Source organism: Gekko japonicus, unplaced genomic scaffold, assembly GCF_001447785.1.
Source record: "Gekko japonicus isolate JY-2015 unplaced genomic scaffold, Gekko_japonicus_V1.1 scaffold3167, whole genome shotgun sequence".
Classification (NCBI taxonomy): domain Eukaryota; kingdom Metazoa; phylum Chordata; class Lepidosauria; order Squamata; family Gekkonidae; genus Gekko; species Gekko japonicus.
This window is the reverse complement of record NW_015159802.1, coordinates 156,395-169,178: the sequence shown is the minus strand read 5'-3', so window position 1 is coordinate 169,178 and position 12,784 is coordinate 156,395. Positions and strand designations below refer to the sequence as shown.

The 12,784-nt window shown below is 45.6% G+C and overlaps 2 protein-coding genes across 2 annotated transcripts in view; both read right to left on the bottom strand.

Annotated features, from left to right (window-relative positions):
• Positions 1-605: 605 nt before the first annotated feature.
• On the bottom strand, positions 606-2,449 carry LOC107107222 (zinc finger protein 70-like). The gene has a single exon (XM_015407484.1). The coding sequence runs from the start codon at positions 2,340-2,342 to the stop codon at positions 804-806; it is 1,539 nt and encodes a 512-aa protein (XP_015262970.1). The 5' UTR covers positions 2,343-2,449; the 3' UTR covers positions 606-803.
• A 3,214-nt stretch (positions 2,450-5,663) lies between these two features.
• The window catches only part of LOC107107212 (zinc finger imprinted 3-like), a 9,722-nt gene continuing 2,601 nt past the window's right edge, over positions 5,664-12,784 (bottom strand). Inside the window, exons 3-6 of the mRNA XM_015407475.1 lie at positions 12,509-12,635; positions 8,063-8,155; positions 7,844-7,968; positions 5,664-5,744 (exon numbers count right to left, since the gene is read on the bottom strand). Coding sequence (XP_015262961.1) covers positions 5,664-5,744; positions 7,844-7,968; positions 8,063-8,155; positions 12,509-12,635 — 426 coding nt within the window. The remainder of the gene's footprint in view (positions 5,745-7,843; positions 7,969-8,062; positions 8,156-12,508; positions 12,636-12,784) is intronic.

Genomic DNA, 12,784 nt, shown 5'->3' with positions numbered 1-12,784 from the left:
AAACACTGGCCTTCTTAGAGAGAATGTTTTTATTTAAAATAAAGCATGCTTTTTGTATTAGGCAAGAATCTGATGAACAGGTGAAAGTTAATCATACGAGTACAGAGAAATGCTCGCAATAAGAATCAGGTCTACTAACATTTCTCAAACTTCGCTAAATACACAAACGTTACAATTCTCTAAGATTTAGGCAAGTCAGTTCTTAAGTTGATAAGCTATGTACAATGTACAATGGGAAGGCCTGGCACACGTGATAGGCTCACCCAATAGAAGGTCTTTTCTGATCGGAAGCCACCAGTAGAAAGCCTAATTAGATCCTTATGCAACACTTTTGAAAGAGGTGACACAGGAAGAGAAATAAAACTTTATTTGTCCTCCAAATAAAACAATTGGACCCTTAAGTGATTGTGCAAACAAGTAACTATACTAGGTGGACTAGAATACATCTTGATAACTGCCATTAAATTATCAAAGAAAGGTTCTAAGACAAAACACACCAGTTGGTTGTAATTCCAGAGTGATGAATCTCCTACCTGTTTTCCCGAAAATAAGACCTACCCCCAAAATAAGCCCTAGCAGGATTTCTATGCATTTGTGGTATAATCCCTAGTGTGTCTTCTTGAGAAAAAATAAATATATGTCTTATTTTCGGGGAAACACGGTATTTCTTCCGTTATTCTAAAGAACTGTCAAGGTTGAGAGGCGGTTCTGAACTTTTGGTACTTTTTCTGAACAGGAATTGAGCTATACAAAGGGTATGAAAATTCATAATGTATAAATATTCATGAATCTAATTAAAATCATTAATATGCAACGTATTTCCTCTCCCCTGTGTGCGTCCTTTGGTGCGAAGTTAGGTGTGCACTCCGAAGGAACCTTTTTCCACACTGCAAGCATTTGAATGGTTTCTCCCCTGCGTGAATTCTTTGATGGGAAATACAACTGTCACTCCGACTGAAGCTTTTCCCACACTCTAGGCATTTATATGGTTTTTCTCCTGTGTGAATTCTTCGATGGTAATTAAGAGTGTTACTTTGACTGAAGCTTTTCCCACACTCCACACATTTATATGGTTTCTCCCCTGTATGAGTTCTTTGATGAGAAGTAAGTTTTCCACTCTCATAGAAGCTTTTCCCACATTCCAGGCATTTATATGGTTTCTCCCCTGTGTGAATTCTTTGATGAGAAGTAAGACTGGAACTCTGACTGAAGCTTCTTCCACACTCCAGGCACTTATATGGTTTCTCTCCTGTGTGTATTCTTCGATGGGAAGTAAGACCGGAATTCTCACCAAAGGTTTTCCCACAGTCCAGGCATTTATATGGTTTCTCCCCTGTGTGAATTCTTTGATGGGAAATAAGGCAGTCACCCCGATTGAAGCTTTTCCCACACTCCAGGCATTTGTATGGTTTCTCCCCTGCATGAATTCTTTGATGAGAAGTACGACTGGAACTCTGACTGAAGCCTTTCCCACACTCCAAGCATTTATATGGTTTCTCTCCCGTGTGAATTCTTTCATGGTAAGTAAGGTGTGCTTTCTGCCTGAAACTTTTTCCACACTCCAGGCATTTATATATTTTCTCTCTGTTACACATCCTTTGTTGAATATTAGTAACTGATATTTCACTGAAATCTTCCCTGCTTGCAGTGCCCTCATCCCTGTTGTCTCCTAGACATATGTTTTGCCGTAGAGAGTCATCCCCTTGTAAAAGACTGGAATTATCCCTCCTTCTAGGTGGGTGTTTTCCCTCCTCCTCACTCGGTGCACCCAAATATTCAAACATCTCTTTCACATCTGAACATATATCCATCAATCTGTGATCTTCTGCTTCATCCCTGTTGTCTCCTAGACATATGTTTTGCCGTAGAGAGTCATCCCCTTGTAAAAGACTGGAATTATCCCTCCTTCTAGGTGGGTGTTTTCCCTCCTCCTCACTCGGTGCACCCAAATATTCAAACATCTCTTTCACATCTGAACATATATCCATCAATCTGTGATCTTCTGCTTCATCCCTGTTGTCTCCTAGACATATGTTTTGCCGTAGAGAGTCATCCCCTTGTAAAAGACTGGAATTATCCCTCCTTCTAGGTGGGTGTTTTCCCTCCTCCTCACTCGGTGCACCCAAATATTCAAACATCTCTTTCACATCTGAACATATATCCATCAATCTGTGATCTTCTGCTTCATCCCTGTTGTCTCCTAGACATATGTTTTGCCGTAGAGAGTCATCCCCTTGTAAAAGACTGGAATTATCCCTCCTTCTAGGTGGGTGTTTTCCCTCCTCCTCACTCGGTGCACCCAAATATTCAAACATCTCTTTCACATCTGAACATATATCCATCAATCTGTGATCTTCTGCTTCATCCCTGTTGTCTCCTAGACATATGTTTTGCCGTAGAGAGTCATCCCCTTGTAAAAGACTGGAATTATCCCTCCTTCTAGGTGGGTGTTTTCCCTCCTGAAGCTCGTTCCAATAGGACGGAGCGACAAATGAAAAAGCCCTAGTCCTGGTTGCCATCAACCTGACTTCCTTTGGGCCAGGGAGGTCCAGGAGGTTTTGGGATCCTGATCGCAGTGCTCTCTGGGGGACATGCGGGGAAAAGTGGTCCATCAGGAGGCCGGTCTTTGACCATAAGGCTCCCTTCATCATATTTAATTCAGAATGGAGATCTCTCTGTCTTTATATCCCAGTCAGAGGGTGGGAGGGGTACTGCGAAAACAGGACTCAGGATGCAAAGGTACCATGCACATTGTAATTAGCTGGATTAGAAGAAAGGAGAAATGCTTAAGAGGAGAACAGAAATGCTTAAGGGCAGAAAATTAGCATCCGTGAGATAAGAATCCCATGTCACTGTCCAGTGGTGGTGGTGGTGGGGGATTGTTCTGAATTTGTGACTGGACTTAAGTTCAGCAATCATGCATTTTAATTTGTCCTTGAAGCTTCACTGTTTAAGGACTGCCACTCTCAGGGCCAGTTATTCTTTTGTGTAGGGACTGACACGTTTGTCCGACAAACATGGCAGAGGGTCTGAAGAAGAAGAGAGAAGAGATTGGATTTATACCCCGCCCTTCACTACCCAACGGAGTCTCAGAGTGGCTTACAAACTCCTTTTCCCTTCCCCTCCCCACAACAGACACCCTGGGAGGGAGGTGGGGCTGAGAGAGCTCTTGACAGAAATGGCTCTTTCTCAAGAACAGCTCTTGTTAGAGCCACGGCTTGCCCAAGGTCATCCAGCCAGGTGCAAGTGGAGGAGTGGGGAATCAAGCCCGGTTCTCCCAGATTAGAGTCCGTGCACTTAACCCCTACACCAAACTGCACTACACCACTGCACCAAAGGAGAAGAAGGTAGTCTAAGGAGAACAAGAAAGCTGAAACTATGACGCTCTTTCTCCTTAACATTACAGAGGTAAGTTTTAGATCTAGGGTTTTTTGAAAGAGGGATTTCCCCCCCCCCCTTTTCCTTTTTGAGTTTCCCTATGCTTAGATATCCTGGTGGGCAGCCAGGCTAGAGATGGTGGCAGAGCAGAGTCGGGGACGGGGATAGATCTGACTGGTACCCTTCCACAGCTGGCCGCTTAGGCAATTGCCTAGGGCCACCTAGTGGACGGGCTGCCACTCTGTTGGCTGATTCTTTTATGGTGTGGTTGCCAGCAGACAGACGGGAAGTCTAATTCAAGCCAGATGGGGGCAGTGGAGAGTAAACTCCAGCTGTAAAAGGAATGATGGGGGAAAGGATTGGGAAGAGGGCAATTCCTCACTGCCTCCCAGTGAGGACAGGAGGAACAAGTAGATCCCTCATTCTTTGTCATTTTGCCATACTTGGCATGAGCACACAGGGGGAAAAGGGGAATCCTGAAATCAGGTCATGAACCAGTTTAGCCACCTCTTGGCTCCATCGCCAACCAAAAGGGAGACTGCACCCAGGAAATCGGAAGGAGATGGAAACTGGGAGAGGCTGCCGTAAAGCAGTTAGAAAAGTTCCTCAAGTGTGTGCCAGAATTAAAAAAAATTTGGACAGATGTGTTGAGTGTAATCCAAGCGATTACCTCAATACAAATCCCGCTAACCCCAGGAGTTTTATTTTTGAATACCTGGCCAAAGGATCTGTCGTCTAGACCGCACAAAGCTACGGTGGAAGTCATGCTGTATGCAGCAAAAAACTGTGATTGCGTCGTACTGGAAGGATAATAAAGCACCCAATATAGAGGTATGGTGTAGGAAACTATGGAGACACTACTTAATGGATGCAGTCACAAATAAACTAAATTACTTGTCTTAGAGACCAACTCTAACAACCTTTACAGACAAATGGTTCCCAGTGCTTGACTACTTCTCCCAACAACAATTTATCTCTTCTGAATGGGCCCAATGTCACAAATGGATTTAAAAACAAAATGTTTGTACTACAAATGTAAGGATTTCTTAATCATTAGGAATTCTTTCCCTTTCAGTTCCCTTTTGCTTTATTTGTTTGCTTATTTTTGTTTCAGTTGCTTAAAAATGTTTATGTCACATAAAGGTAAAGGTTCCCTTGCTCGAAAGCCAGTTGAGTCCGACTCTAGGGTTTGCGGTGCTCATCTCAGTTTCAAAGCTGAAGAGCCAGCGCTGTCCGAAGATGTTTCAGTGGTCATGTGGCCGGCATGACTCAACACCAAGGCGCACGGAACGCTGTGACCTTCCCACCGAAGTGGTACCTATTTATCGAACTGGAGCTGGAACTAGAGATGGGAGCTCACTCCGTCATGCGGCACACTCAGGTCTCGAACTGCTGAACTACCGACCTTCCACAGCCTGCAGTTCAGCGTCTTAACCACTTGAGCCACCGCAGCTCCTTATGTCACATAGGATTGGTTTAAAACATGTAGACATACTGTTGATTGTGCTATCAGTTAAGTAGACCAATGCTCCCTCCAAGCTGTGGAGTCTTGTGAACAAAAATTCTACTTTGTAAGCTACTGGCATTGAAGTTGTGAGCGAGCGATTTGGCTCCTGCATAAATTAGTTTGCTTTGGCGCCCTCCTTTCTGAGCTGAGAAAAAAAAGAAGTGTGAGCCGGAGGCTAAAAAACTGTGAGCTGGCTCACACTCACTCAGCTTAGAGGGAACACTGCTGGCAACCAATATCAAGAGAATTCCTGCCACAGCATTCCCCATTTACTATGTATGGGTGTGAAAGCTGGACACTGAAGAAAGGTGACAGGGAGAAAGTTGATTCCTTTGAAATGTGGTGCTGGAGGAGACTTTTACAGATACCATGGACTGCGAGAAAGGCAAATAAGTTGGAATCAAACCAAAATCAAGCCTGAACTCTCTCTAGAAGCTAAAATGACTAAAGTGAGGCTATTGTGCTTTGATCACATCACAAGAAGACAAGAGTCACTGAAGAAGAAGAAGAGGTTGGATTTATACCCAGCCCTTCACTTGGAGTCTCAGAGCGGCTTACAAACTCCTTTCCCTGTGAGGTGGGTGGGGCTGAGAGAGTTCTCGACACAAACTGCTCTTTCAGGAACAGCTGTGCCAGAGCTTGTGACTGACCCAAGGTCACATCAGCAGGTGCAAGTGGAGGAGTGGGGAATCAAACCCGGTTCTCCCAGATCAGAGTCCGCGCACTTAACCACTACACCAAACTGGCTATAGTTGTCGCAGGCTTTCATGGCCAGAGTTCATTCGTCGTTGTGGATTTTCCGAGCTGTACCGCCGTGGTCTTGGCACTGTAGGAGCTGACGTTCCGCCAGCAGCTGTGACTGGCATCCTCAGAGGTGTGACACAGAAAGATGGAGTGCTCTCTGTGTCAAAGTATAAGGTTGACACAGAGACACAGAGGCCCCAGTCACACAGGCCAGAAAATGTGGGGGGGAAGCATGGCTGTTTGCCCCGGAGCAAAATAATGCACGGCTGTGCAATCAGACGGTCCCGTCGAGGTCTCATGGTTAGGGGGGAGGTGCTGATCACAGGACAATCCTGCGGCGCGGCAAAGAAGCGGCCTCTCTAGCAAAAGGCTCCGCGGGTTTAACCCCTTCCAGGGCTGCAGAGGAATGCAAACTGTGTCCTCCGTCCTGTCCCCTCCAGGAGGAGATTCAGCCGGGCCACCCTCCCTCCACGCCCCCCCCTGCACCTCCCCCTCTGCCGCCCGGTGCAGAGAGTTCCTCTCGAGCAGGCCGAGCCAGGAGTGGGGGGGGGTACGGAAAAGAGGAGGGGGCTGTGTTGTTTGTTTTTGTACGAAGTGTGAGCATGCGCCGTTGGGTGCTTGTGCGCATCCCGTGGAGACTTGGGGGGGAAAGTTTTAGCGACAGGACATGGGCGGGCGCCGGATGCCACGACCTACCACCGGAAACGCGATCAGACGCCCGCCCTTGCCCCGCCGTTTCCGGAAACTAGTACCTCGGAGGTACTAGTTTTTCAAGCTGCATCTTCGGCGGGAAGCCTCAAGTGAGCCACGGGAGCTCTACGCTTCCCAGATGTTGCGGTGTGATCGCGCCCAGAAAATCCGCTTATCTTCCGTCTCTGTAGTGTGGCTAATGCTCCATGTGACCGCAGCCATAGAGTGTCTTCTCCATCTAATTGCCAGAAGCTACAGATTACATAATACAATCTAGTCCGTCACAGGAGCAGACTCCCAAACAAGATATTGAAAGTCTTTTTCCAGACACCAAGCCTTTGTCACAGAGACAGAGAGAGCACTCCATCTTTCGGTGTCATACCTCTGAAGGTGCCAGTCACAGCTGCTGGCGAAACGTCAGGTCCTTGCAAGGCCAAGAACACGGCCGTGCAGCCCGGGAAATCCACAACAACTAAAGCTGTTGCTTTAGGAATGCAAGGAAAAGTGGGAAGTCGAAGGAATAGACAGAGACCAAACAGGAGGTGGATTGACTTCATCCAGGAAGTCACAGTCCTCAGTTCACAAGAACTGAAGAATGGCTGTTAACCACAGGAGATTTTGGAGGACATTAATTCACGTAGGGTCAACATAAATCAGAAGAGACTTCACAGTACTTCACACACACACACACACACACACACACACACACACGCACAACCCAAGAATGCAAAGGCTTGGTGTCTGGAAAAAGACTTTCAATATTTGTAAGCCCCTCTGAGACCCCGAGTGAAGGGCGGGGTATAAATCCAATCTCTTCTTCTTCTTCTTCTCAGGCCCACCTGCCTCACAGGGTGTCTGTGGTGGGGAGGGGGAGGGGAAGGAGTTTGTAAGCCGCTCTGAGACTCCGAGTGAAAGGCGGGGTATAAATCCAATCTCTTCTCTTCTTCTTCTTTCTTCATGTGGCCGGCCATGTCTCATCTGGTCAAGGGCTGGTTTATCTTGGTTCCCCTTGACGATTGCTTGTGACTTGAATTCTCAAAACATGGCGGCCCTGGAAGCCGCTCAGCCGACCCAAAGACTGGCTGGGTCCCTTTTTAATACCCAGGTATCTCCTTCCCATAAATCCAAGGGCAGCAAACCACCAAGATCTCACCGTCTCTGAAGCAATCAGGCCAGAGGGTTATCTCTCCTTTGTCTCTCAGCCAAACGCTGTCCCAGTGAAGTCCTGTCCTCCATCTAATTGCCACAAGCTACAGATTGGTTAATACCATCTTGATTTTACAAACTCTGTGGCAAAAGGTGGGGGGGGGCCTCTTGAAACTGACACAATGAGTTTGAAACTGACAACAGTGTTTCCAAGACTGGTGAGTCAAAGACTGGAGAATTCTAACCCCCCATTGCTTTGAAGTTTAGTAAACATATTGTTTGAGGGGAGACTATCTGTCTGGAATTGTATCCATTCACAAACTAGCATCAACCTCCACTTCTTGAAAGTTTGTGGGACATTCGTGCTGGTTGACTTACCAAGAACTTCACTTGGCGTAAGGGCCATGAAAGCAGGCAGAAGGAAACTGCCTCTTGCCCTGGGTCGAAGATCCACAGGTACCATTTCGGCCTCCACAGTTCCCCCAAGCTCTTTTCAGGGAAAACTGTGAGGATAAAGGAGGCCACGGACATTCACCAGCCCTTGGAAGGAAGGTGCAGGCAACACACACTCCTGAGATAGACATCTTAAGCCCCTACCTGCCAATCCGTCCTCTTCATCAGAGCCCAGGAGAAACCGTTCTTCCTCTTCTTCCAGCTGATATATGAGGTCAGGTTTGGCAGTCAGAGGTCCTGTTTTATTAGGAAAGCACACAAGCACACAAAATTAAACCTCTTCTGTGTGCCCATAAATTCAACCATTCCAAGCCAGATTGAATGTCCCCCCCCCCAGAAACACACCTCAGCAGGGGTGTCAAATATGCGGCCCGGGGGCCAGATCAGGCCCCTGGAGGGCTTCTGTTCTGTGGAACTGGCTGTCTTCTGCTTCTTCGTCCAGTTCTGCTGCTGCTGCGTCATTGTAGGTTTGCAGCTTACAGATACACACCTGAACAGCAGACTCAGGATTGGAAGAGCACAGGCATTTTGATGCGATGATTCAGTGCAAGAGGTGTCAGTTATCAGGCACTGCTAAATAAACAGAATATTGCAAGGGTGCTAATGTTTTAAGCGTGTTTTTAAGTTAAAAAAAATACCCTTTGTGTCTGTTTATATCTCCGCTACCTGGCATTACATTTTATGTAACTAGCTGAGTGAGTGTGAGCTAGCTCACAGTTTTTTAGCCTCTGGCTCACACATTTTTGTCTTAGCTCAGGAAGGAGGGCAAAATAATTTATGCAGCTTACAGATACACACCTGAACAGCAGACTCAGGATTGGAAGAGCACAGGCATTTTGATGCGATGATTCAGTGCAAGAGGTGTCAGTTATCAGGCACTGCTAAATAAACAGAATATTGCAAGGGTGCTAATGTTTTAAGTGTGTTTTTAAGTTAAAAAAAATACCCTTTGTGTCTGTTTATATCTCCGCTACCTGGCATTACATTTTATGTAACTAGCTGAGTGAGTGTGAGCTAGCTCACAGTTTTTTAGCCTCTGGCTCACACATTTTTGTCTTAGCTCAGGAAGGAGAGCAAAATAATTTATGCAGTGTCCAAATCACCCGCTCACAACTTTACTGTCAGTGGCTCACAAAGTAGAATTTTTGCTCACAGGACTCCACAGCTTAGAGGGAACATTGTTTATGACACGCATGGCCCGGCCCGACAAGGTCTAATTTATGTCAGATCCGGCCCTCATAACAAATGAGTTTGACACCCCTGCACCAATGTTCCCTCTAAGCTGTGGAGTCTTCTGAGCAAGAATTCTACTTTGTGAGCTACTGGCATTAAAGTTGTGCGCGAGCAATTTGGCCACTACATAAGTTAGTTTGCTCTGGAGCCCCATCCTTCCTGAGCTAAGACAAAAATGTGTGAGCTGGAGGCTAAAAAACTGTGAGCTAGCTCACACTAACTCAGCTTAGAGGGAACACTGCCCTGCACTACAGGCAAGTAATAGGGGGTGGGATGGAGTACCGTATGGGGTGAAGGCTCACCCCTCTTTTGTTATCCTGAGACTCCGCAGGAGCATGGGCATGTGGCCATGCACAGAAGTGCACTCAACGCTGGGCCTCTTGGGACCTCAGCCTCTGTATGCACAGATTGCAGATGGGTGCAGCATTCCCCCCACAAAGCAGAACAAAGTTTGAGTCCAAACAAATGGACACCGTATAAGCTAAGCTTGTTATTCCTGTCTGGTCCTTGAATCTGTTGAACATCTTCATTATGCTGTACGCTAGTACGTACTGGTAGTTTCCACTTCACTGTATCTGAAGAAGTGTGAATGCACATGACAGCGTATACCTTGAATCAAACTTGGTTGTTCTTAAAGGTGCCCCTGGGAGGTCTTAAAAGGAGCCCTTCAGATTTAGTTCTGTTGCTTCAGACCGACACAGCCACCCACCTGAATTCCCACAAAGTAGCGCGACCATTCTTTTAAAACGGTTGACTTTTATTAAGCATAAAGGGATAGACTGAAGCAAGACAGAAAGGAGAACTTTAAAGGCAGCTGGCAACCAATGCTCCCTCTCAGCTGTGGGGTCTTGTGAGCAAACATTCTACTTTGTGAGCTCCTGGCATTAAAGTGGTGAGCGAGCCATTTGGCTACGGCATAAATGAGTTTGTCCTGCAGCCGTCCCTCCTAAGCTAAGACAAAAATCTGTGAGCTAGCTCACACTCACTCAGCTTAGAAGGAACACTGGCTGGCACTCAAAACATTTAAAATATATATTTGGGTAATTCCAAAATCAAGAATGACTAGCAATGTTCCCTCTCAGCCGTGGAGTCTTGTGAGCAAGCATTCTACTTTGTGAGCTGCTGGCATTAAAGTTGTGAGTCAGCGATTTGGCTACCGCATCAATTAGTTTGCTCTGGAGCCCTCCTTCCTGAGCTAAGACAAAAAAGGGTGAGCCGGAGGCTAAACATCTGTGAGCTAGCTCACACTAACTCGGCTTAGAGAAAACACTGGCTGGCACTCAAAACACTTAAAAATATATATTTGGGTAATTCCAAATTCAACAATGACTAAAATCTTTGTTGTTGTTTTTTAATATATTTATTGGTTTTTATAAGCCTATATTGAACATCCATACAATTTCATTGAAAAATCACATGCATACAAATACCACAACAACATTTATCCTTTCTAGCAGCACAGAATAACTCAACCAACTCCCCTACAATATATTTTTAGTTCATATCATCCTCCTTTATATCAAATCTGTGTTGAACAATAAAACTATCTTTCCTATACCTTTTAAGGCATTATATACTGTATTTCAAAGCTGACATTTCATATCAGTGATGTAGCTTCTTGGTAAACTCCTATTCTTCTCCTTATGCAGTTTTAACTTCTATCCATTCTCCTGTATCCTACCAGTTCAATATAGGGTCATAGTTAATACTTGCATTTTTATTTTATTTTCCTATTATTACCCTTTTTATTACCTCACAATCCCAAAAACTTTATTTTTATATTATTATTATTATTATTACCCATCCAGTCCAACACTCTGTATCCCACAGTGGCCAGAAATACCAGTGCCATCAGGAGGTCCACCAGTGGGGCCAGGACATTAGAAGCCCTTCCCACTGTTGACCCCCCCCCCAAGCACCAAGATGACAGAGCATCACTTGCTTATTCTTTATTTCCCCTTAATTTCCTTCGGCATCTTGCAACTATAAACTGTCGGATTATCATCCATAACTCTGAAGTCTGAGGCTAACCAAAATTCCACATACACACTCTACACCAAACAATGACTAAAATCTTTGATGATTAAGATGCCCAGTTATGGCTAGTCCACGTGGTGCTGGCATAACACCGGCAGTTCTGTGCCTGTTCTCTGCCAGGCTGAGACGGAGATGCCATCTGAGAATTAAAATGACAGAAAAGAGAGCGGAGTTCCTTCTGCAGCCAGGAAAGGCCAGGCCCAGGCTGGAGGGATAGAGATGTAAAATTTCTGGAAATTTTGAAGCTCGGGGGGAAAAAACAGGATTTTTTTCCTTGGTTTTTTTTTCTGGAAACATTGAACAAAAAATGCTACATTAGCACTTCTTTTTTCTTTTCCAGTTTGAAAGTCATTCTGCTACTTTAGGAACATAAAATATAACTATGGACAATTTTACTTGGCATGAAATTATCACAACTAGCCTATTAAAAAAGTAGTGTATCCAAACAATTATTACAAAGAGAATTTACTTTTCTGTAATATTTATTTGTAATTGTAACAAATGGAGCAACCATCTCCTGAACTGTTTACTAGTTTATGTGGAACAGACAAAAAAAAACCCCTCCACAAAACAATTTTTAAAAATCCAGAAGTAACAATTATTCATATTTCCTCTCCACCGTATTAAATAAAAATAAAAAACCCATTCTCATAAAAAGAATTGAAGATGGGGGAAGTGTACAGAAGGGAGTGTGGGACTAAGTTTCAATGAATGGGCACCTCCTAAAGGAAGAAATGCATCTTGCTCTTGCATTGGAGAGTTCAGTTTGTAACCTAGGACTTGCTTGTCCCCAGTGCACAGAAATTAAGATTGACACCATACATATGTTTTAGAAATGATTTGAAAAAATATTTGAACACCTTGTCTTAACATATTTTATTCATCGTGTTAAAACAAAACGTTCCGTAATCAATTTTTTTCCCCTTTCCTTTTTTCAATTTTCCGGAAAAAAACAAAAAAGGCTTCAGGGGGAAAATGGGGGGGGGGAGTTTCCCCCCTGAATTTTTCCAGGTTTTTCCCGATCCTTCACATCTCTAGAGGGAAGCCCCTGCTTAGACCACCCCACCACCTCCAGACCTGGCACCCCCCTGGCACCTCTTCTGATGCCCTTTCACTTGGCTCAGGCCCCAAACTGCCAGGCAGGGGCTCTCCCTCTCTCCAAGGAGAGCACAGGACCCTTCCCACATCAGAGGGAGGATCACGGAGGGAGGCAGAGACCAGCCACTGGGACCAGGGGGCAGACAGCCCGATCACGTCCTTCCTCTTTAAGGGCTTCCTTACGCTCACTCCTCACTGCAAGAAGGAGAAAAGGACCCTCACCCAGAGAGGCCACGTTCCCAAAGTTCTCCAGCATGACTTCCTTGTAGAGAGCTCTCTGGGGTGGGTGCAGCAGGGCCCACTCCCCACGGGTGAAATCCACGGCCACCTCCTCGAAGGACACCCCGGCCTGCAAGAAGGAGAAGGAAGTGTTTCTTTACATCACGGGAAAGCTGGTCCATTGCCCCCCCCCCCAAAAAAACAGAGTCGATTCAGAGTGCAAGAGTAGAGCAAAGGGGTGATGAAGAAGAGCCCCCTGGGGACATCTCCCCCCCCCCC